Genomic DNA, 22,175 nt, shown 5'->3' on the forward strand with positions numbered 1-22,175 from the left:
TGTGAAAATCCCATCAATACCAAATACAGCCATACTATGTAAAGGTGGAAATGTATCGTACCTACTGGCCATCCGATCACGGAATCTGTATCACATAGTATCACATAATATCACATAGTATCACATAGTATCACATACTATCACAAAGTATCACATAATCTCATATATGATATTAATTGAAAATGACTGTTACAATCGATATTGGTGATTTTAATTCTTTTTTTCTGTTCCAGGTTTGGTCCATACCAAACCCCTTATTCATCTTTTCACCGGGAGTTTTTGGTTCAGTAGTTTCAGTGTATAGATTACAAACAAACAAAAAATATTTCCTCTTTGTAACATGAATAAAGGAGTATAGCTAGAAACATGCAAATGAACTATCTAAAAAAAAACTTTTAAGTTAATAGGTATCTATTTATTTTTTCTTACACAATATCTATTTTTAACATTTTTTTAGAATACAAACTCAACTTATCATACTTCAGCAGTGTTTCAATAAAGCTCATAAACTTATGGGAGATATCATGAGTTTTCTTCCAACATGATTCAAAGAAACAAAAAATCCACACTAAAGTTAGAACAATTTAATCGCGGACCAAATATAAAATTAAAATGACAGGTTGTTCATTTACTGAAGGGGTAAACAGTATATTAGTCTTCTGTAAAATTTAAAATATATTTTTATTTCGGTTTTCTGTAAAATTATGAAAAAATATATTTTTATCACTAAAATACTAAAATAAAGCAACTAAAGCTAATTAAATGTTAAGGAAATGTCATTTCTTTGTTTACATTTGGTCCGTGGTTGTCCACGGATTGTCCGTGCTAGTGTAGTACAAATGCGAGTGCGTCGATCAGTTTGTTAATTGTTTCTATGCGTCTTCATACGTAAGCAATGGGAGTTAAAAAGGGTGTTTTATTCCGAGAATATTTAAAATATTTATCCCCTGCTTCTCTTAGGCCCATGTCTTAATGAAATACGGTGCTCGCATATAGCAAGAACTCTATTCACGTCCTCAGTTATTAACCTGTCTCTTCCTTGCTAGCTTCGAGCACTAATGTGATTGAATCCATCAAAACTTTTCCTTGTTCCAAACAATTGCCGATAAAATTTCTGAAAATAAATTAAGCTATAAATGGCATCGATTTCCCTCATGGGAATCCCCTCATGAGATCCCTTCAAACAATTGTGCAATTTTTTTTTTTTAAATGTATTTGAAAACAAGGAAAGAAACATTTTTTTTAAATAAATATATTTGAATGATTATCGTTATATATATCGTTATACATTTTTTTTGATTTTAAAACATACTTTACACTTAGGCCTTACTAATAAAAGTTGTATAGTTAACGGCCTATGGGCGCAGTGGCTAGCCACCCTGCTTTCCGAGTCTAAGGCCATGGGTTCGATTCCCAATACTGATAAATGTTTGTGTGATGTACATGAATGTTTTATGACAAGCTTACTCTTGAAAAAAAAAAATGAAACCGTTGCATTAGTGGTAAATTGGTAAAATCAAACCAATCTCAATATGAATCTGAAATTCATATTGATATTGAGATTGTTTTGATTTGATTTAATCTGAATCTCAATATAAATGTGAAATTCATATTGAGATTGTCAGATTGTCAATTTTCAGATTCATATATATTTTGAAAAGGCTATAGAAAGTTAATAATTAAAGAACCGAGGTTTAGGCGACGATTGGAGTAAAAAGGTTACGGACGGTGATTAGCCCGCACGCTTCTGAGAACGTGGTGTGAGCCCACGTCCGGATGACGTCAAAAGTCGGGGACCTCGTCTTCGCCGGCGAAGACGCTGTGATAAAAGAACTGCATCGCTAGCTTTTCATGGTTTTGTAAAATATTTATTAAAAAACATTTATCAAAACCATTTATTACACAAGAAGCTTGTGTTTGATCTATTCACCGAGCGGAAACTTTGGACAGCTACAAACCATTGTTTAGAGACATAAGATTTATATAAGGTTTGTATATAAACATGGTAGCACTCATATCTTTCTACATACGAAGCATTGCTATTTATGAATAAGAGTCCTAATTTATTTCCTACATTAAATGAAATGTATACAAACAGTAGGGGTAGATATCCTCAATATAAACTCTGGGTACCAGAAAAAAGGTTGGCTGTCTTCTCAAACAATTCATTTTTATGGCTATTACGTTTTTTATTAAACTTCCGGACTGTAATGTAAATCTACCTCTAGTAAAATTCAAGCAAGCAATTTTTGAAATTCTCACCATAAATAAATGTTATAGTGTAAAAGATCACCTTAGTGACAGTGACATACTTAGTTAACTTATTTGTAATGGTATAATTTGCCTAATTGATTAATTAAAATGATATTATCTCTATTCTGATCGAACTAGTAATGTAATTTAATTTTGAAACATTTGCAAATTTTCGGTGACAGTCGAATGTGAAGGGACCGTTTAATTATATGTTTACTTGTGTACCCACAATTTGGCAAATAAATATTATTATTATTATTCTTATTTGAATGTACTCTCAGCCGGGTACAAGATAAATAGTTATAGTGAGCGAAAATAACAATTATACTTAACTTAGAAACTTAAACATACAGTACATAAATACATATTTGTACCGGGAGGAGGATTACACCAGACCAGACGGCCTGGGGTCAGGTTATTGATACTATAAAATATGAATTATAAAAATATTATTATCATCATCGGCTTAAAAGCTTTAAAGACACTTACGCTACGACCCTTAATCACCACGCTAGGCAGATGGGTTGGTGATCGCAGGAGATGGAATTAGTTCTCAGCTTAGTTCCCTAAGTCACCTCGTACGACTCGCGCGAAAGGAGGAGAAGAAATTACCCCCAGTTTCTTTTTAAATAATAAAATATAAACAGTAGTAATTTCTCACCTATAAACTTCCATGTCATTTTCTTCGACTTCAATATCTTTAAATTCCTTTCTTTTAAGTATTTCAGAAATACCTTGGTCCGAATTCTCTCTTGTCAAGACACTGAAAATTAATTTAATAGACATTTATTTTATTTTACTACTTTCTATAACGCAACTCTTATAAGATACGACTAAATCATGAACACCAATGTTAAATCTACGTTCGATTATTTGACTGGCCCTCATGTTCTTTTGTCGTTAACCTTGATAAAGAAATAGAAGAAGAAAGATCATACGAAGAAATTTGTAGCTTTTCCACTATCAAAGTTGCATGGCAAAATTAAGCTTTTATCTGCACTCAAGATAGACAATGGCGCCAATAATTCTGTTGTTGACAAATGTTTAGCTAATTTTGGCCACAGAGGTCTTAAAACAGTGTCATTTCTATACAGAACGTATCGAGAAGAATAGCAATAATTTTAAACCTGTCAATGAAGTTCAATCTAGAGATTTGTGTACAACAAAATTGGCATTTTTTGATTTTTTATTTCTAAATTATCAACTTCCGTTTTGCCACTTAATCGAAAATGAATGAATTAATGAAATAACTTTTAACTGTAAACTCACCTATTAAGTTGATGACATATTTGATGAATGTAAGTGTATGTTTTTTCTGCCCGTAATTGCATTTGAGTTTTATCTTCGGCGCTAAAGTCTGGAGTCTGTAAGCTTTCACAAGATTTTACACTGCAAGAAAATTGTTGCTCGTTATTTATATTTTTATCGATAAACAAAATATCAACAAAATTATTGAAACATTTCCTTCAAAGGCACGAAACTAAGAGACCGCGACCCTAACTTTGCAGATTGGTTTCATTTAATAGTTTCAGCATAAAATTAGCTAATTTCTTTATCTAAGAAATCATTGTCGTATCAATCCATTGCCGGCCTACTACAGGGCACAGGTCTCCTCCTACAATGAAAAGGGCTTCAGGCCGTAGTCCACCACTCTGGCCTAGTTTTTTGGTAGGTAGACTTTACACGCCTTTGAGAAAATTATGGAGAACTCTCAGCAGTGGCGTGCACTGGGTTTCTTACCAGGGTATGCATACAGCAGGAGAATTGGATAAAACTGCAGAATATCTCCTCCTATACTAGTAGTAATAGAAATTTTGGGGTAGGCAGTGCTTTTGTGCATGTGTGAAGTGCACGCCACTGACTCTCAGGCATGTTATTTTATTTATTTATTAACTCATTACACATAATATACATCACAGGTCTTAATTTAAAGGTGTAAGCATAAACTCAAAAGAATTTTTCCGTACACCTAGCCGTTGACAAGTTTTTGCTTTGTTAGTCTAATAGATTAATATATTAACATTCACAATTAATGCTACAAAATCGTTACTTATTCACATTACCATTTAGAATGTGGGTAGGTAGACAATGATAAATGTAAAAACCTTTTGTTTACGTTCCATAATTTATATAACTCAGTATAGGTAGGAACGAAGTGCGTTCATATTCCTACATGTACAGGATGTTTTTAATTTTTTCTCATATTTTGTCATTAAATATATTATTTTGTCATTAAATATATTTGTTTGTTATAAGTTCTATATAATGTTGTTTAAGTTTGTACTTAATATTTTTCTTCGTTATAACTTCCCTAAGCTCTTTAGGAAGCTGGTTAATTAAGTAAGGTATAACGTATAGCAATCGTCTTTTACCATATAGATTATTATATTTAGTAAGTTTTAGTTTGTCACATCTTCGTATTGAATAAGACTTTTGGACTTTTTGTAAGTTTTCTGTAAAATATTCCTCATTTAACAATGCTAATTCAGTTTTCTCGTGAATAGGGATTATTTTACAAAATGCAAATAGTTTACGGTAATCTCCTCCGAAGTTTATTTTAATTTTTCTGGGAGCTAATTCTTTTAGAATTCGCAGTTGAAGGGTAAAAATTTTATCAAGGTAAGTTTTAAAGGTTCTTCCATAACTTGACAGCCCATAAGATATGATAGATTCAGCCAATGCTTTATAAAGTAATAGGAGTGTTTGATACGGTATTTTATATTTAATCAATGCATATTTGTAGGTTTCCTAACGATGATTTCCTGTATCTTTGAAGCCTGGGATTGTCGGCACCCGAAAGTGAAACCGAAAACGAGCCGAAGTGAACCTATGTGCTATCACCGTAAACGGTATTAGTAAACGTTAACGTGCACGGTATTAGAAGGCTTCCATGATAAGCTCTAGGAAATACTAACCAGAAATCTTGAATTGAGGAATAAGCCCTTTGGATGTCCTTTTCAAATTTTTCCATTATACGTTTAAAAGTTAAAGATTCGTTCTTAGAGATAATATCAATATAATTTGAAGTCGGCACTCTACCAATGCCTTCAGTTTTTTCTGGGCTGGTGCCAAAAGCAGGCCATTCGACATCGTTGTCATCCATATCGTAGTATTCGTTTTCCACATGATATTCATCTGTTCCGTAATAGTCGTCTTCAAAATCTTCTTCTTCGTAATTGATCACTGATCCCTCGAATTCTTTATTAGAATCTCCCCCAACGTCAGAAATAAATTTAGATTTACTTTTAAACCTGTCTTCGTACTTTGGGCATATTGAAAATTTTCTTATTATCTGAGGTTCATTCATTTTAGGATCTTCATTTACAAGTTTAGGGGTGAATTCATCTGCAGTGTTAACATTTTCTTCATTCTTATGTAAGCTTGGACTACCATTTTTTTCCTTTATTTCATCACTTGTTCCTAATCCAATAATAAGATTGGGGTCTTTAATAGTAATTTCGCTGTCGCTTATTAAATTGGAATTTTTCTTCAAATATAAACTTGAGAAGAATGAAGATTCTGTGTCAACGTTTCTGGTAACTGAAACTTTGCCCGAAACGTCTTGATTTACCTACAAACATAAATTTAATATGTAAATATTAAACTATTAGGGCCCTACTGTCTCGTTAGATCATGTTCAGATCACGAGATTTCGTACTGTGGTGGTACAAGGGTACCTTTTGTGAAGTGCAATAAAAGTAAATTTATTCATTCATTCATTCTATTTTCGATTCCCATGTCGGGCAATGAATAGTATTGTTTTTTGTTGTATTTCTGTTTTACACTTCTGAGGCGAAAATGGAACCAAAACAAGATATATCTTGTAACCAAAGAATAACATAAAAAGATGTGATATGCAAACCATTCGCAATTGCAAACTTTGATAATCAACTACCAGACACTCATTCAACTCAGAGTGTTTGGATATTGGAGTGGAGACTTTATCACTGGCCATATATTACAACTTCATGAGAGGAGAAATGACATGCAGTTGTGTTGGTCAGTACAAGATTTGCTCGCTCGCAAATCTGATTAGAATGGATCTTATTCGTATGGTTTTAAAGCTCAAATTTGACTACAATTCTTCGGCTAGGACTTTTGACAGAACATTTGTAAAATAAAAATCAGAATTTCGGGATTTGCAAGTGTAAAATGAGAAAATACCTTTTGTGGTAACCTTTTGTTTACTTCCCCATTTATTTATGCTGTATGTTTTGTGTGCAGATAAAAAGTATAAATAAAATAATTAAATAAAAATAAGTTTCCTTTTACTTTGAAAACGACTCCTCGATTTCAAGCGAGCCAATATTGTACTAAGGCTACAGTTGTTCAAAAATTTAAATGATTACGCCAGCCACTTTAACAGCAGCTGTACCATCAGCAATATGGCCAATAGTAAGTATTATATAAACATTCATACCTCGATAGGTTTTTTGATTTGTGATCTTAAATTGTATTTTCCTGGTGAAATTGTAGGGCTCTTGTTTTTTTTAGCCACCTTCGGGCTTTCTGTTTCTTTATTTTTATCTGGGCTGACAGTTCCTTTGGTGGTACCTGCAAAAGGTACGTTCGGTGAATAAACAACGAAGCCGGCATATCGACCCACCAACATTTTGATATTTTGAAATCGCACAATGAAAGTATTTATGGATAGAGTGCACATAGTAATAAAGAATCTCAACCAATATAGTTTCCCAAAGTGCCAAATTACCGAGATATATGGAGGTAAAGATATGATATGAGGACAAACAACAACGTTTCAATTAGAGTTGTTTCCTTACCATTGTCTTCTGCAACTTTAGTTTCATTTTCCTGCACAGTAATGTCATTAAAAGAATCTTGATTACTCGGATCTAATTGCGGCTCTTGAATGTCATTTAACAACTTAGACAGAGATTCGGCTGCCGTTTGAAGATCTTCATTATCGACTAAAGCACCCTATAATGAATATAAATTAAAATCACTAAAAATAATACTCAATTTGTCTCATGTTAATTACTACCATACCAATATAATAAATCATTATAAATGTTGAAGAGTTTGTCGGTCTGTCTGTTTGTTTGTCACCTTCGTTCGGCTCAACCGCTGTACGGGATTAATAACATTGACAACAATATTATTAACATTTACTATTATTTATTATTATATTTGGACAATGATATTAACATTTGTTTTATAGTATATCCAAATTCAGGTTATTTGGCTTAGCCGCTGAACAAATCTTAATGAAATTAACTACAGAAATAGATTGCAACAGGACAAAAATACAGTTAAATCAGAATAATTAAAAAAAAAATTTACGACTACATACAACGATAATGATTATCGCATAGACATTAATTTGACATTATAACTTGTTTAATTATTATACCTAAATGGCATACTGTTAAGTGGAATCTTGTTAAGAGCTTGATATATAAGACCTATACACTTACTCAAATTCGCAAAGAAATATATAAATAAATAAGTATGAAATATATATAATGGAGTCATTAAAAAGAATAATTTATTAGTTTCATATTATTCACTGTAAAATCGTATACAGACCTGCAAGGCATCAATTAAATATACACCGAAACTGTACAGTTCCATAAATTTATTGGGCTTTATACTTGATTTAATTTTACCTGAAATGTAATTACACAAGTTAGCTTGCAGAAAATTCAGAACTATCCCGGGACGTCTCATTTATAACACTGGTGGTGTTATAAATGAGACGTCCCGGGATAGTCGTAATCGTTCACTACTGCATCAGGAGGTAGTTTAAAATAAACTATTTAAAACTAGAAGAAGAAGTGATAATTCAAGTTGGTTGTAACAAACGATTTAAGGAATCCTTGCAGATTTCATTTTAAGTTTACGAATATAGTTATCACTTCCATCTCTTGACAATATAAAATTTTTTGAGCTCACATAAAATTTTAAACAAATAAAGCTTTAACCCCCGACACAAAAACGACGTGTTATAAGTTTTACGTGTCTTTGTGTCTGTGTGACATGGTAGCTCCCGTTTTTTTTTTCCTTGAAAGGCGAATTAGTCGGGAATTTTCTTAGCTGTTTGATGAAAATAGATCCTAAATGGCGATTAAAATTTTTTGTAAGCCAGAGGTTTTTTTTTCTAATTTAATGTTACTGAATTACAATTTGTAAGTACCTCGTAACCCGCCGTTTTCAAAGGAAATCTGTAAAAACTTGTTGGCCGCATCAACAACATCGGAATCGTAATGAAACCCCTTTTTGATACACTCAGTCGCCTCGTGCACTGTCCAGGGTGGCGGCATATGTTCCAGAGTGCCCGAAGGCTCCAACCGCAATATCTGCGTGAGAGCCTCCTCCATGATTTGCACTAAACGAGACACCCACTCATCGGATTTCATTCTCAAAAAATTTGCTTTAGTTGAATCAGGTAAAATTATCTCATTGTTAATATCCTCACAAATTTTCGGTAATGACGCAGAATCGGCTTGAACTCCCACATCACAAACTTTCTTATTTATTTTAAGAAGTTTTTCACATGTTCCTTCACCTATTTCAGGGTGAGTATCTTCTTTTATGAGTGATACGCTCGCGTCGTCATCGTGTCGAATATTTGTTTCATTATTAATAGTAATTTTAATATTTCGATCTCTAGCTATTCCTACTGTGTCAAAATTGTTAGTTGGAATCTCATCTGATTGGGATTCTTCTAATAAATGTTTAATCTCTGAAACTGCAAAGATATGCATATTTGATGTGTTGCTATTATTGTGCAACTCTATGTCATCAGTTAATAATACCTAAAAGAAAAAAAAAATTACTAAACATTTTGTTACTTTTGTAAACATAAACAATTAGGTATTTGGTCGGAACGTTCAGATTAAGCAGACCAAACATCAAAATATTTTTATATGTGCAAAGAGAATATTCACTCTTTTTTGTTTAAATCTAATTTTAAAACGGAAAACATAGCAAGAATATGTAATCGATTTTACGTAACATCGGAAATATAAATTATTATGCAAATGCAGTCTATATTTTTGTTTGAAATAAAGAAATTAAAGATTAGAATTGTTTTTAATACATAAAACATCTTTAATTTTTTTTATGTCAATGGAAATGTCGAACCGTTCCCACCATAAAGGTTATTTTTTACCAAGCGCCTAAAATTCCAAAGAGAACAATACTTACAACATGATTCTCTCTCGCTATATTTAGAGTGCAACAATTCAATATATCATCATTGCTATTATCGATTTCTTCACTGCTCTTATCTGTATTAAAGATGAAATTTTATAAGAATATAAATTTTCAATTATTTAGGACAATTCATTTTGAAGTACTATTCTGTAGTCGTAATAAAAGAAAACTTTTACCTATAATCGCAAGATTTGCTTCAACTTTGCTTAATATAAAATAAAGAGTTTTGTGAGCTAAAAGCCGGAGACGAGAGTTAGTAGCATTTTGAATTTTTTTCATTACTTGTTGTGGTACCATTAGACGGCATTGTTTATCTGAAATTTCAAGTATATGTACAGCAAAAAGTGAGGCAATAATATCATACATCTTTTTAAGTATAAAAACCTACTGAAAGTCCTCCATTTCACTTACTTTGAAGTGAAATTTCTTTAGACGCATTTCGTGACATGAGTGAGAAGTAAAATATGGGGCGACACATGAGAGCTAAGTATATTAGGTACGGAGGTCACATGCTTTCTTCACCAAGCTTTCACCTTGCTCACTACGCCGCACCATAGCTTTGTTGTGACAAAAAATGAAATTTACCTGCATTAAGTATATTATTGAGCACATGTAAATTATGTAATAACACATTTGAGTCTGTGACTATATACCAGATATTATGATTTTCTGGTATTTCAAAATTACTTCTCAGGGCTTCTAAAGAATTTGTATTATCTGGCGTCTTTCCATTCTCCTGCAAAAAAAATACTACCATTAAATTTTAATTTAACGAAAAACAGGGTGACTTAGAAAAAAAAATAACATCATCTCTTTCAATTAAATCATTTTATACCAAAACTATTTTAATTGATACATACGCAGGTTTTTAAAACAGAGATTTTAATCCCACATGAATTAAGAACATGCAGAACCCTAATTCATCCATAAGGGGTCATTGGGGGTGATAATACAATAAATTTTGATAAGGAAAATTATATAGCCTCTGCACCCACTGCCGCTTTCGCGGCCGACCCTGTTAACTTGAGCAACTCTACTGAAGATGATGATGGTTAGAATCCTCGTAGGAGGGATGGGCGGGGGGGGTTCAGATGCGTTTAGAGAAGGAGTGTCATCTTTGTGCGTGGTAGCGGTGGAATCTTGCCTGCTCTCGCCTTAAGCAAGCGGGTGGGTTAATAAAACAAGTACCCTAATTCCCAGCAAAGGCAGCAGCATGGGTTATGGTTGACCCAGGGGTGCTATGAATCTTGAGACACCCTAAACCCAAAAATAAACAAGTTAGCAATAGCGTCGTACAATGCAAGAACGTTGAGAATGGATGATTGTCCAGAAGAGTTACTCTAGGAATTAGATAGAATGGAGCGTAATTGGGCTATCGGAAGTGCAAAGACCTGGTGAAGCTTGCCTCACACTGCGGAACGGCCATATTTTGTACTACAGAGGTAAAGAAGACTTACATGAACATGGCATAGAATAGTTAACTATTAAAAACATCAAAGATAATATAGCAATAATGAATTTGGTATCAGCTAGAGCGATGTATGTAATTTAAAAAAGCTCCAAACATGTAACTTTGAAAGTTCACATTTTAAGATAGGCTTGAACAAGCCTATCTTAAAATGTGACCAGGAAAATCTAACCGCTTATACCATTTTTACGGGGGATTCTAATGCTAAAATTGAGTGATTCTAATGCTTAAAGTGCATACTGCATCGGTCCAGCTCACAAACTTTTCATTAACCCCATTTTATGATAAATATTTGAAACATTAGCAGTAAAATAATTACTGTCAACTCCTGAGTGGAATAAAGTGACTACGGCCTGTTCAAGAAACACTACTAAAGTGGAGTGGTTTTTGATGCTTTCAATATTAGTTATGTACACAGTTTCTGTATAGTCTTAAGTTTGTTCTAAAAACCTAATCAGTTATTACTACTGTATTGAATGAAGAGAAAATATCTGAGGGTTAAACATTATTATAATATGAAGCTACAAAAACCACCAGATAGACCTCAATCATTCAATAAAATAAAATTAGCAAATTAAGCTTAATTTTGATAATTTAATTGATGTAAGTAAATTATGATCTGTGGGGCATTTCCGTAAACATTGTCAAATCATTAATTTATATTGTTGCGCCCGATTTAGCCTTAATATTTAATAATTGTATAGATTGTGGTGTGTTTCCTGACTTAATGAAACTTAGTAAAATAGTTCCATTGTTTAAATCGGGTAGTACTTCTGACCCCACTAACTTTAGACCAGTATCCGTACTACCCACTTTCAGTAAAATCTTTGAAAAACTCATTTTAAATCAATTACTTTACCATTTTCATAAGTATAATTTACTTCATATTAAGCAATTTGGTTTCACTTCATTTGACATGGGGTCGCTCAACAATCGACGCAGGTGTTGAGCTAATACAAAACATATTTGAAGCCTGGGAGGAGTCATGTGATGCACTTGGTGTGTTCTGTGACTTATCTAAGGCGTTTGATTGTGTTCAACACGAAACGTTAGTTAGGAAAATACACCACTATGGAATTCAGGGTGTAGCTCTGGACTTAATGAGTAACTATCTACGCAATAGAATTCAGAAATGGTGAGTGAATGGAAAACGGTCTAATGGATCAGTTGTGAAAATAGGTGTCCCACAGGGGTCTGTCTGTCTGTTCCTTATTGACATTAATGACCTTCCTTACCTTGCCAAGGACAAACACGGGATAGTTCTGTTTGCCGATGATACATCACTGACTTTTAAAATAAATCGACGTGAACTAGCTTTTGACGACGTAAACAACTCTCTCGCTAAAGTGGTACAGTGGTTTGAAGCTAAAAATTTGGTTCTTAACGGGAACAACACCAAGTGTATAAAATTCACTTTACCTAATGTTAAACACGTGAAAATCACTGTACTACTTAATAATGAGGAACTGAAACTGAAGGATACGACAGTTTTTCTAGGAATAACGTTAGATTCTAGACTTCAATGGGGCCCTCATGTAAATAATTTATCGAACAGGCTTAGTTCTGCTGCCTATGCGGTAAAGAAGACACGCCATATGACCGACGTAGAAACTGCTAGTCTGGTATACTTTAGTTACTTTACATAGCCTCTGTATATACTGTACATAGCCTCAATGCACGCTACTGCATTCTATATACACCCACATAGATTAGTAGATATAACAGGCTGGTGTTGTATACTACAACTGTCATGGACAAAACACCCATCTACATTCATGATCACAACCATGCCTCTTTCACATAATTTAATAACAGAAAACAAATTTTGCAGACAACTACGGAACGTAAAAAACATTGTTTAAGGTTTTATCAAAGTTATTTATGCTGTTTACATGAATATCTGTGCTGAGCTCTCCAGTTTAGTCGCTCCATCATCACAAGTGATCATCCTTTTCCATCCATCACCACGGAAAGATCTGGAGCAGTCTTATTCCTAGCCAGGACTGCACGGACAATGTGATCAAAAGAGTTAGTGTTTAAAATTATACAACTTTAGGAAGTAACAGTTTCTACCCTTAGTAAAAGTTTGTTCACTGGCAATACAGTACAGCGTCGCTGGTACAGTTGCTTTCGAGTATTGTAGCAGTATACTTCAGTTAAATTGAATGTATATCCAAACCCTGTTTTAAAGCCTATAAACACTTCAACAGCCTAGACAGTAGATCTAAAAGGAACGTTTGTAAGTGGATAAAAATCAATACAGGATTTGCGACACTAAAACGATTGCAGTAAGAAGTTTTGTTTCGATACGCGAAATCGACTACGACTGCGAGCGTGCAAATGTGCTAAGGGTAAAAAGTCTTTCCCCATCAAATAAATAAATGAAAATATCATAATAATGTACTCAAGACTCCCCAGTAAACTGGTTAAAAGTAAAAGTCTTTTAAACTGTAATAAACCACATCCGAGCATGTTCACATTGAAATTGCCTGGTCTCCCCGTCCTCCCGTGTCAAACGGATGGTAACCCCTTTAGACCCTGACCTATTACCCCCATCTCTCCCATCCCCCTTAATTCTTAAATCTAGACAGATTACGAGTCTTAGAATATCTACGTCGAGTTTGTAAACACTTATTTTTCTTCAGTTAAAGGCAAATCCGCGTAACTATTACGCACCAACGCCAACATTAATAATCAATCAAATCCAACATATTCATTAAAATTAATTTTGGTCAGAACATTTCAATTATAAGTATAGGTATTAAAGAAAATGTAGATAGAGCGAAAGTACAATCTCATGTTAAATGTTTTTAAGGAGAAGTAGAAAGCTTCTGAAATCCATTGGTTGATATTATAGTGTATTCTTAAATCTAAGTAAAAAAAAAAAAAAAAAAAAAACTGCATTGATAACCTCTTCTTTTATTTGAAGTCGGTTAGAACTATGAAAGAAGAAATAACCTACCCTACCCAGTAATGCGGAAGCGACTTAGGAAGAATAAGTTAAAAGTAGTTAATAATTAGTATATACAGTGGCGTGCATTGCATATATGCAAATAAGCAGTGCATACCCTACCCTCAGGGTCTTAAAGAGCCTTCAGATAGGACCATTAAAGTTTTGTAATTAAAAAAACACTAAGTAAAAAATATATGAAAGCGCCATCTAGTAATGAGCGGCCAAACTTCTAGGTCAATTGTCGCTAGACAGGCGACAGCGCAACCAGCGCGCGCGAGGCGCATAGCGTACAAAATAAAATCTTCTACTTCGTATTTTAATTTTTAACCGTAAATGCTTCTAAGTGTGGCTGTCTATAAGCACTGCTTACGGAAGTGGATAATCAATTACGTGTTTCATTTTTTCTATGAATAAAATGATTTGCTTGGTTTGTTATTGTTGTTAAAGGTCATTATTCTTTTTTTAGAATTAAAAACATTATTCACAAATGTAAATACCTTTTAGTGTCTTTTAAGAAAATTAAGGATCTAATATTATCGAATTAGTCTTTCGTTTTGAAAATAATCTATGAAACCAAACGCTGTCTCAATTTTGAAAAATGAATAATTTAGGTTTTCCAGGAATCATTGGAGAGTGAGAGAGTTAACAATAAATATGGTTTCTATTTATTGTTTACATATCAAAATAAAATAGCGTTCGTACCCATACTTACAAAAAATTAAAGACATATTTTGACTAATTTCGATTGCAATATTATCATTAGCATATTCGATCGCCATTATTGTTTACCTTCGAACAATGCTGTATGGCGTTGGTGATAAATAAACTTATAAAAGTTTGAGTAGTGATAGTTTAATGTGTTAAGGTTAATTTATAGTTTATTCATTCATTTTATAATGAAAGCATATTCGTGCGGTCTTTGTTTGGGTTCAGTGTGCCTGGAAAAAGTACTTAGAGAAAACTTTAATTTCTATCCCTACTTATATCGTAAAATTAGAAATCATTCGCAAAGGAAGGAGTGTACCAATGTTACAAATATCCCAAAAAAAGGTGATAAAGTAACACGTATATTTAATAATAAATATTACGAAAACTATTACTGTCACATTTATTAAAGTTACCGCTCAGAAAAACAACACTAAATGCATTTGTTTGCTTTTTCTTCTCTTTTTTTCGTTTCTAAATGGACATTGATACATGAAATGTCCTGATTGTTTGCATTTGTAGCATGTTATTGTTTTATTATTTCTGTCATTTGAGTTTGACATTGACGTACTCGGTGCATAGATATTCGGAGTCGGTCCGCCATTTTTGCTATTGCTGCCAACTTTACCAAGTTTCTTTTTCTGCCAACTTCGAGCAATAAATGCTGAGTTGTCATTTCCATTCACTTTAACAGAGCCGCCATTTTCCATATCTGACAATTTTGTTTTTATGGAATCTTCCGTGATCTGGAACCCGGAATGCTCTATTGCCATGATCATTGGCATAAACTTATCTGGTAAACCAGCTAGTAATAATGACCCAACCCAATCATCGTTTATAATGAATCCAGTACCGCTTAATCGTTGCGAAGTTTCCACAATCTGTGTAACGTAACTAGTCATATTTGCACACGTTTCTAGTCTGATGGAGATTAAATGACGTAACAAAGTTATTCTTCTTGAAAATCCCGCGTCATCAAATAGAGCTTTGAGTTTTGACCATAACTCCTTTGTTGTCTTCGTCTCCTTTATGTGCACAAACAATGATGTGTCAATAGTCAGGATCAATTTTGCGCGTGTTCTGGCATCTGCTACTGCCTGTGCTGCATCTGTCGCCGCTGCTTCTTGCTTGAGGTATTTGTCCGTGTCCTCAAGAACTAGCTAGTTTTGTACGGCGAACGCCCAGTCATCATAATTTTCACGACCCTTGAGCTTTGGCACACTCGTAATAAGACTTGAGTTCATCTTGATTCACATTCGATTCGATTCGTTCGATGTCACACGCGTAAAATAAACTAAGAAACTAACAATAACTCTTCTAAAAACGCAATAACTTTAATTTACTTTACAAAATCTGAGTAGCCCATAACCTAATAAAAGTCGTTGGTTGTTGGTTTCCTATAGACTGATTTAATGCAAGTCATTCATACATAGACAATAGACAAACTTTCACTTCGATGTCCATAGATGGCGCTACTTGTATTAATTAACATTATATTTGATAATATTCTAACAATGTCACTGTCAGAAATGTCAAGTAAGTGTATTCAAAATGAAATTGCCGGTAAAATGGATTCTAACCTCGGAAATGTTTGTAATTACTTGCGTATTTTCCAGTTTTCTTGGATGTTTATTTGTTAAAATCACTGTGTAATCCGGTTTCGCTAGTCTTCACGATTTAAATTTGCGCTTTGGTGTGTGTTATTCTGCACTTTAAACACTTTATCCGAATATAATCGCGGGAGCACTCTATTTAGCAGGTCGGCTGTTTGACAACCGGAAACGGAATATCAACGGACAACGGACAACGGACAGAGCACACTGGAGAATTCTAGAGGAGGCCTATGTCCAAGGACAGCCTGACTAAGCGCGCTGGTGTTACAATTTTTTTAGGAATAAATATAACTTAATTAAATAATACATTGGGTTGGGTATAGATATCCGGTACTTGATTTTACATATGTTTTTTGCTTAGGAGCTTTGTCTGGGTTAAACTTGGTCCATATACACTGTTTTTGGATTTCGGAAATGCATTTTGAATTAATTACGATAAAAATAAATTTCACTAAAAATTGCGTATAACGAAATGCAGCTAGATATGTATTTTGAGATTGTCAATCGTCATTCCGTTTCTCTAGTGGTCACGCGAATATTTAATACATAGGTCAAAATCTATTTTAAGAAGCTAGGTTAGGTTAGGTTAGAACATAAAAGACCATTGAGAGCCGAGCCAAGCGGAGCGGAGCCAGGCGTCCCCTAGAATCTGACACTAAAAAGGTATATTTAACATAGGATATTAATACATAGGTCAAAATCTATTTTTTTAGAAGCTAGGTTAGGTTCCCCTACCTCCCCCCCCCTCCCCCCTCCCGCTCCCACCCTCGTACGCAAGTACCGGATATCTATACTTTTACCAATACATTTAGTAACTAGTAGTGTATAAGCAAAAATGTATTTAGTCAGAGAATAAAGGCTATTTTTATTTTTATTTATTTTTATTTTACATGAATAACTGTAGAGCTCTCCAGTTTAGTGGCTCCATCATCACAAGTGATCATCCTGTTCCATCCATCACCACGGAAAGATCTGGAGCAGTCTTATTCCTAGCCACGACTGCACTCAAAAGAGTTAGTGTTTAAAATTATACAACTTTAGGAAGTAACAGTTTCTACCCTTAGTAAAAGTTTGTTCTACGACTGCGAGCGTGCAAATGTGCTAAGGGTAAAAAGTCTTTCCCCATCAAATAAATAAATGAAAATATCATAATAATGTACTCAAGACTCCCCAGTAAACTGGTTAAAAGTAAAAGTCTTTTAAACTGTAATAAACCACATCCGAGCATGTTCACATTGAAATTGCCTGGTCTCCCCGTCCTCCCTTGTCAAACGGATGCTAATATGTATATTATAACATAAGAAAGTATAACAAGTGTGTGCAATAGACCTAAAATATATATTTTTAAAACATATTATAGACTAAAGAATAAAGTAAAAATTGATTTTTTCTATAAAGGCAGGTAAGAAAAGATGTGATCTATAAATAAACACAAGAAGCCTTATTTTATTTATTTGTGAACAATAACATAACTTAACCACTAATTAATGAAACAATGATTATTGTAAAACTGTGTAACAGTGATAAATATTATTATTTTAAGAATAAATTTTTGCACTACTTGTCAATTTCAAACTTTGAAAACCTTTCTACACGGTAACGGTGAGTTTTGGGTTCTGTAAGCAAGGCCTTAAATCATCCCTTCTTTGTCTAGGTTAAAGAAAATTTGTTATCAATCTGCCAAAAGATTTTACATTAAAAGTATGAGAAATAGATACAAGTAAATTAAAGGTAGTCTTATAAAATATCTACATATTTTTATGGTCCCTTAGTTGAACATTTTAATGTTTATTCATTCATATTAGGATCCTATACAGGATGAGTTCAAGGATAGACAAGTATAATCTAATAAATGAATTTGTCTACTATTTAGACAAATTCAGAGGAATTTCTAGGGTAAATAAACTGAGTTTTAAGATGTGTTCAGCGGCGATCTAGCGTCAAAAAAAAAATAAGGAAGTAATTGTTCTAAGTACAGAGAGGGCATTTTAGTCTTTTAACATTATTCTGTATTAGAACATGTACAGAAGGATTAGAAGCTAGAATGTTAGTTTATAATTGGAAATCCATCAATGCATAACGATAGCTTATGATTAGGTTAGAAACAAAATGCAACTCACCGGATTGTCAAAAGAATACACACACTCATCCTTGTAAACCAGCTGCTGGGGCGCCGGTATTTTAATTTTGGACAAATGCGGTGTTAGAGTATCCAACGATGCCATTATAGCGATGCTATCGCAGATATATTTAATTTTAATTAATTTAAAGAAACTTGTTTAGCGACAAAGCCAATCTCAGAAAAATGACAAATGACAAAATTGAAATGACAATGAAAACCATAGATTAAATTAGAAATACCGAGAAAATACCAAATGTTAATAGTCTTTAGTCTGTAGTCCTTCTTTATATTAGTCTGTGGTTCTAAAGATTGTTTAATGCTGGTGTATGTATCCTCATTGTGTGTTGCCAAAGAGCGTATAAATATACAACTAAAAGAAAACAAAAGGAAAAAAGCGCGGGAAACTTCGAATTTAGCGGACGTGGTTTTTAGATTTTAATTTTTAATTATTGAAAAAAGTGGATCAGATAAGGAATTTAGTGTTTAAGAGTATTTAGTAAATTGTTTCTAGATATTTATTTTATTATTTTGTGTTATTATTAGTGTATGTATTAATTATTGAGAGTTGGTAAGTTTTTTTTCTTTATATGGGGGTCGATCCCCCGGACGACCCCGGAGGTCCGGGGCCTGGCCCTGGACCTCCTGTAGGATATAACATAGTCATTGATGATTCGTCAATGGACACTAAGGATGGCTTTGTTCCTGCTTCACAACGTAAACGCACGAAACCGCGAAAAAGGTGTCGTCATTGCAACTGTAAAAAACGAAAGAGTAAGGATGGAAAATTGTATGCCCAAGCATGTCAGTGCGAAGACTCTGACGGAAAAATTATTCCAATTGTTTTAGATGATATTGAAGATGAGAACAAAAATATGTTACCTCCTAAAAGCCATGCCCCACCGGTCAATACTGGTGCCAACATGACTCAACCCACTGCCTCGGGTCTCTCACAACCACTACCTAGAAAGTATGTTAGCACAGATTCCGGCCCTTTCACTGTCCACATACAAAGAATCACCACATCCCCAAATGATCCAATTACTTTGCATCCAATACAGTTTGGCAAAGATTTGAAAAAATATAAAATTGTTAATGGCAGTTTAAAACGCATAGGCAGAAATAGATTGTCCATGGCTTTTTCCAATTATGAGGATGCCAACTTGTTTACAGAGAGCTCATTGATAGTGGGCCTCTCTTACAAAGTTTTCATTCCTAGCTTTACTGTTACACGAGTGGGTATAGTGAAAGGTGTGCCCCAAGACTGGACGGAAGAAGATATCCAGGAAAATATCAATGCTCCTATAGGATGTGGTAAAATCATAAAGGTAAGACGTATTAAAAGAAAAAATGTTACTGATGGTACAGCTTTATTTTCAAATACAAACATGGTTGTATTGACGTTTGACGGTCAAATTTTACCAAAAAGGGTTTACATGTGTTATACAGCACTCCCTGTTGAATTATATATTTTCCCAACCATCCAGTGCTACAATTGTTGCAAATTTGGCCACACTAAAATTCAATGCAGATCCAAGCCCCGTTGCTTTAAATGTGGGGATGAACACCCCTCAGACACTTGTGCCGTTGTCTCTGATAATGCTCATTGTCTTCATTGCACAGGTCGCCACTTTACAACTAGTAAGTTGTGTCCAGAATTTTCTAGACAGCAGAAAATCAAAATTTCAATGGCCCAGAGCTGCATATCATATGCAGAGGCGTCTAAAGTCCATCCCCCTTCTACATCAAAGTCTTATGCTGATGTAGCTGCTACCTCTCCTCCACAATCTGAAAATGAAAATCATCCTTCATCAAACTTCAATTCATATGTACCATCAGCACCAAACAGTTCTCATAAAAAAACTGTGTTTGTTCAACGTTGTGTACCTCCAAAACAAACTGGAGGATATGACCGTTCCATGCATCAATCGATTGACAGTGATTACAATAATCCTAATTCTCAGATGCCTGATGGTTATGTCTTAAAACAGAGATCATCAAATACAATCCCACAACAATCCATTGCAGAATTAATTTTGGAACTTATAAAATTACTCTCTAATTCTAGTTTAAATAACACTTCTAATACTATCTCTTCACCGTCCAACGTCGCAAATTCTTTATTGACAGCTCTAAACCAAATCTTTAATTATTATGGACCACAAAATCCTTCAGTAGAACTGTAGGAGTGCCATAGGCAAAAAAACTGATATTCTTTACTTGCTAAATAAATATAAGCCTATGGCTATGTGTCTCTCTGAGACATGGTTAAAACCAGAGTTCTCTTTCAGGATCTCTGGTTTTGTTACTGTGAGAAATGATAGGCTTGATGGATATGGTGGAGTGGCCATACTCATTGCCAAAGCTTTCTCCTATAAAATTTTTTCACTCCCTCCCCTCAGTGATGGCATTAATGCCATTGCTGTGATTGTAAATAAAATTTGTATTATTTCTGTTTATATTCCTCACCCTTCTTATTCCTTATATAATGAGTTTAGTCATTTACTTACTACTTTACCTAGTCCATTTTTAGTACTTGGGGATTTCAATTGTCAAAATCAGTCATGGGGTAGTACTATTTCTAATTATTATGGTGAATTGATGGCAGATATTTTAGACTCTCAAAATATATGTATTTTGAACAATGGCACTCCAACTCGACGTACTGGTCCTGGTGAATGCCTTAGTGCTCCTGACCTCTCTTTGCTCTCCAAGTATGGCCTCTCTGATATTATTATTATTATTATTATTATATAATAGACTAAGCAGCTTTCGCTGATGCGTCTATATCATTTCTTGCGCTCTTTGTCTTTTTGATGTTTATCCAGTCTATTCTTAAACTGATTCAGTGATTCTGCAGTCACTACATCTTCAGGCAAGGCATTCCACATTTGTATAACTCTATTGCTGATAAAGTGCTTGGAAGGATTAGACGATGCCTGCTGATATTCAAGTTTGAGACCATAGCTCCTTAATCTGGGGTTACTCTTTTTTGAAAATATTTCCTCAAAATTCGGTATGTTGTAATACTTATTTAATATTTTATAAGTTTCAATGAGATCACCTCTTTCTCGCCCACTTTTGAGGGTGCTGAGTCCCAGGTTTGCAAGCCTGGCAGTTTAGTGGCTCGTCTCTGAACCTTTTCAAGCATTTCTATATCCTTAACAAAATAGGGACTCCAGACCTGGAAAGCATACTCCAATAAAGGTCTTACATATGTCTTATATATCTGTATGAAGGTTTTCTTATTTATATTAAAAAATGCTTTCCTAATTGTGTAAAGGATAGAGTTGACCTCACTGACAATAGCCACAATGTGCGCTTCCCATTTTAGATCACTGCTTATGATCACGCCTAGGTCTTTTTGTGTATCCACCACTTTCAATTGCTTATTACCTAGATAATATGGCAGCCGTGGGTTCTTCCTACCAAGATGTAAAACAGTGCACTTATATATCCCTATATATCCTGGAGTGTACTTGATCATTCTTATGGCAGTGATCACTTACCACTTGTTCTTACTTTACCTATCTCTTGCCCTCCTTCTAACCTACAATACAGTTCTAAATTAAAACATAAGCTGCCAGATAACTGGACTACATTTAATCATTATGTTGATTCAAAAATATCTAGCCTTCCTACGGTTAAAGGTGGTAATGAAACAATATGTGCAGATGCATTTAGTAAAATTCTTATTGATGCTGCTAACACTTTATTCCCACAACGAGGTAATAGACAAGGTAAAATTCCATTTCCCCCTTGGTGGGATCATGAATGCACAATTGCCATTAAGCAACGGAAAGAGGCTGAGAAAAAATATTGTTCCATGATGACTACGGATAATTTTGAAAATTATTCTCAAACAGTTTCTACAACTCGTAAGCTCCT

The 22,175-nt window shown here is 34.1% G+C and overlaps 1 protein-coding gene across 1 annotated transcript; it reads right to left on the minus strand.

The window, feature by feature from the left end:
• Positions 1-464: 464 nt before the first annotated feature.
• On the minus strand, positions 465-18,445 carry LOC120636780. The gene is made up of 12 exons (XM_039908349.1): positions 18,289-18,445; positions 10,015-10,165; positions 9,606-9,743; positions 9,421-9,503; positions 8,408-9,029; positions 7,801-7,880; positions 7,035-7,191; positions 6,674-6,807; positions 5,169-5,824; positions 3,523-3,642; positions 2,915-3,016; positions 465-1,114 (listed from the first exon to the last, which is right to left on the minus strand). Exons 1-12 carry the CDS (start codon positions 18,391-18,393, stop codon positions 1,024-1,026), a joined length of 2,439 nt encoding a protein of 812 aa, XP_039764283.1. The 5' UTR covers positions 18,394-18,445; the 3' UTR covers positions 465-1,023.
• Positions 18,446-22,175: the final 3,730 nt, after the last annotated feature.

The sequence above is a fragment of the Pararge aegeria genome (assembly GCF_905163445.1).
Source record: "Pararge aegeria chromosome W unlocalized genomic scaffold, ilParAegt1.1 SUPER_W_unloc_1, whole genome shotgun sequence".
NCBI lineage: Eukaryota > Metazoa > Arthropoda > Insecta > Lepidoptera > Nymphalidae > Pararge > Pararge aegeria.

Excerpts from the sequence above, each read along its gene's own strand:
- LOC120636780 (XM_039908349.1), bottom strand. The coding sequence starts at position 18,393 with ATGGCATCGTTGGATACTCTAACACCGCATTTGTCCAAAATTAAAATA. Across the intron at positions 10,166-18,288 it reads TGTATTCTTTTGACAATCCG|GAGAATGGAAAGACGCCAGA; the intron begins GTGAGTTGCATT and ends TTTTTTTTGCAG. Across the intron at positions 9,504-9,605 it reads AGCAAATCTTGCGATTATAG|ATAAGAGCAGTGAAGAAATC; the intron begins GTAAAAGTTTTC and ends TCTTTAATACAG.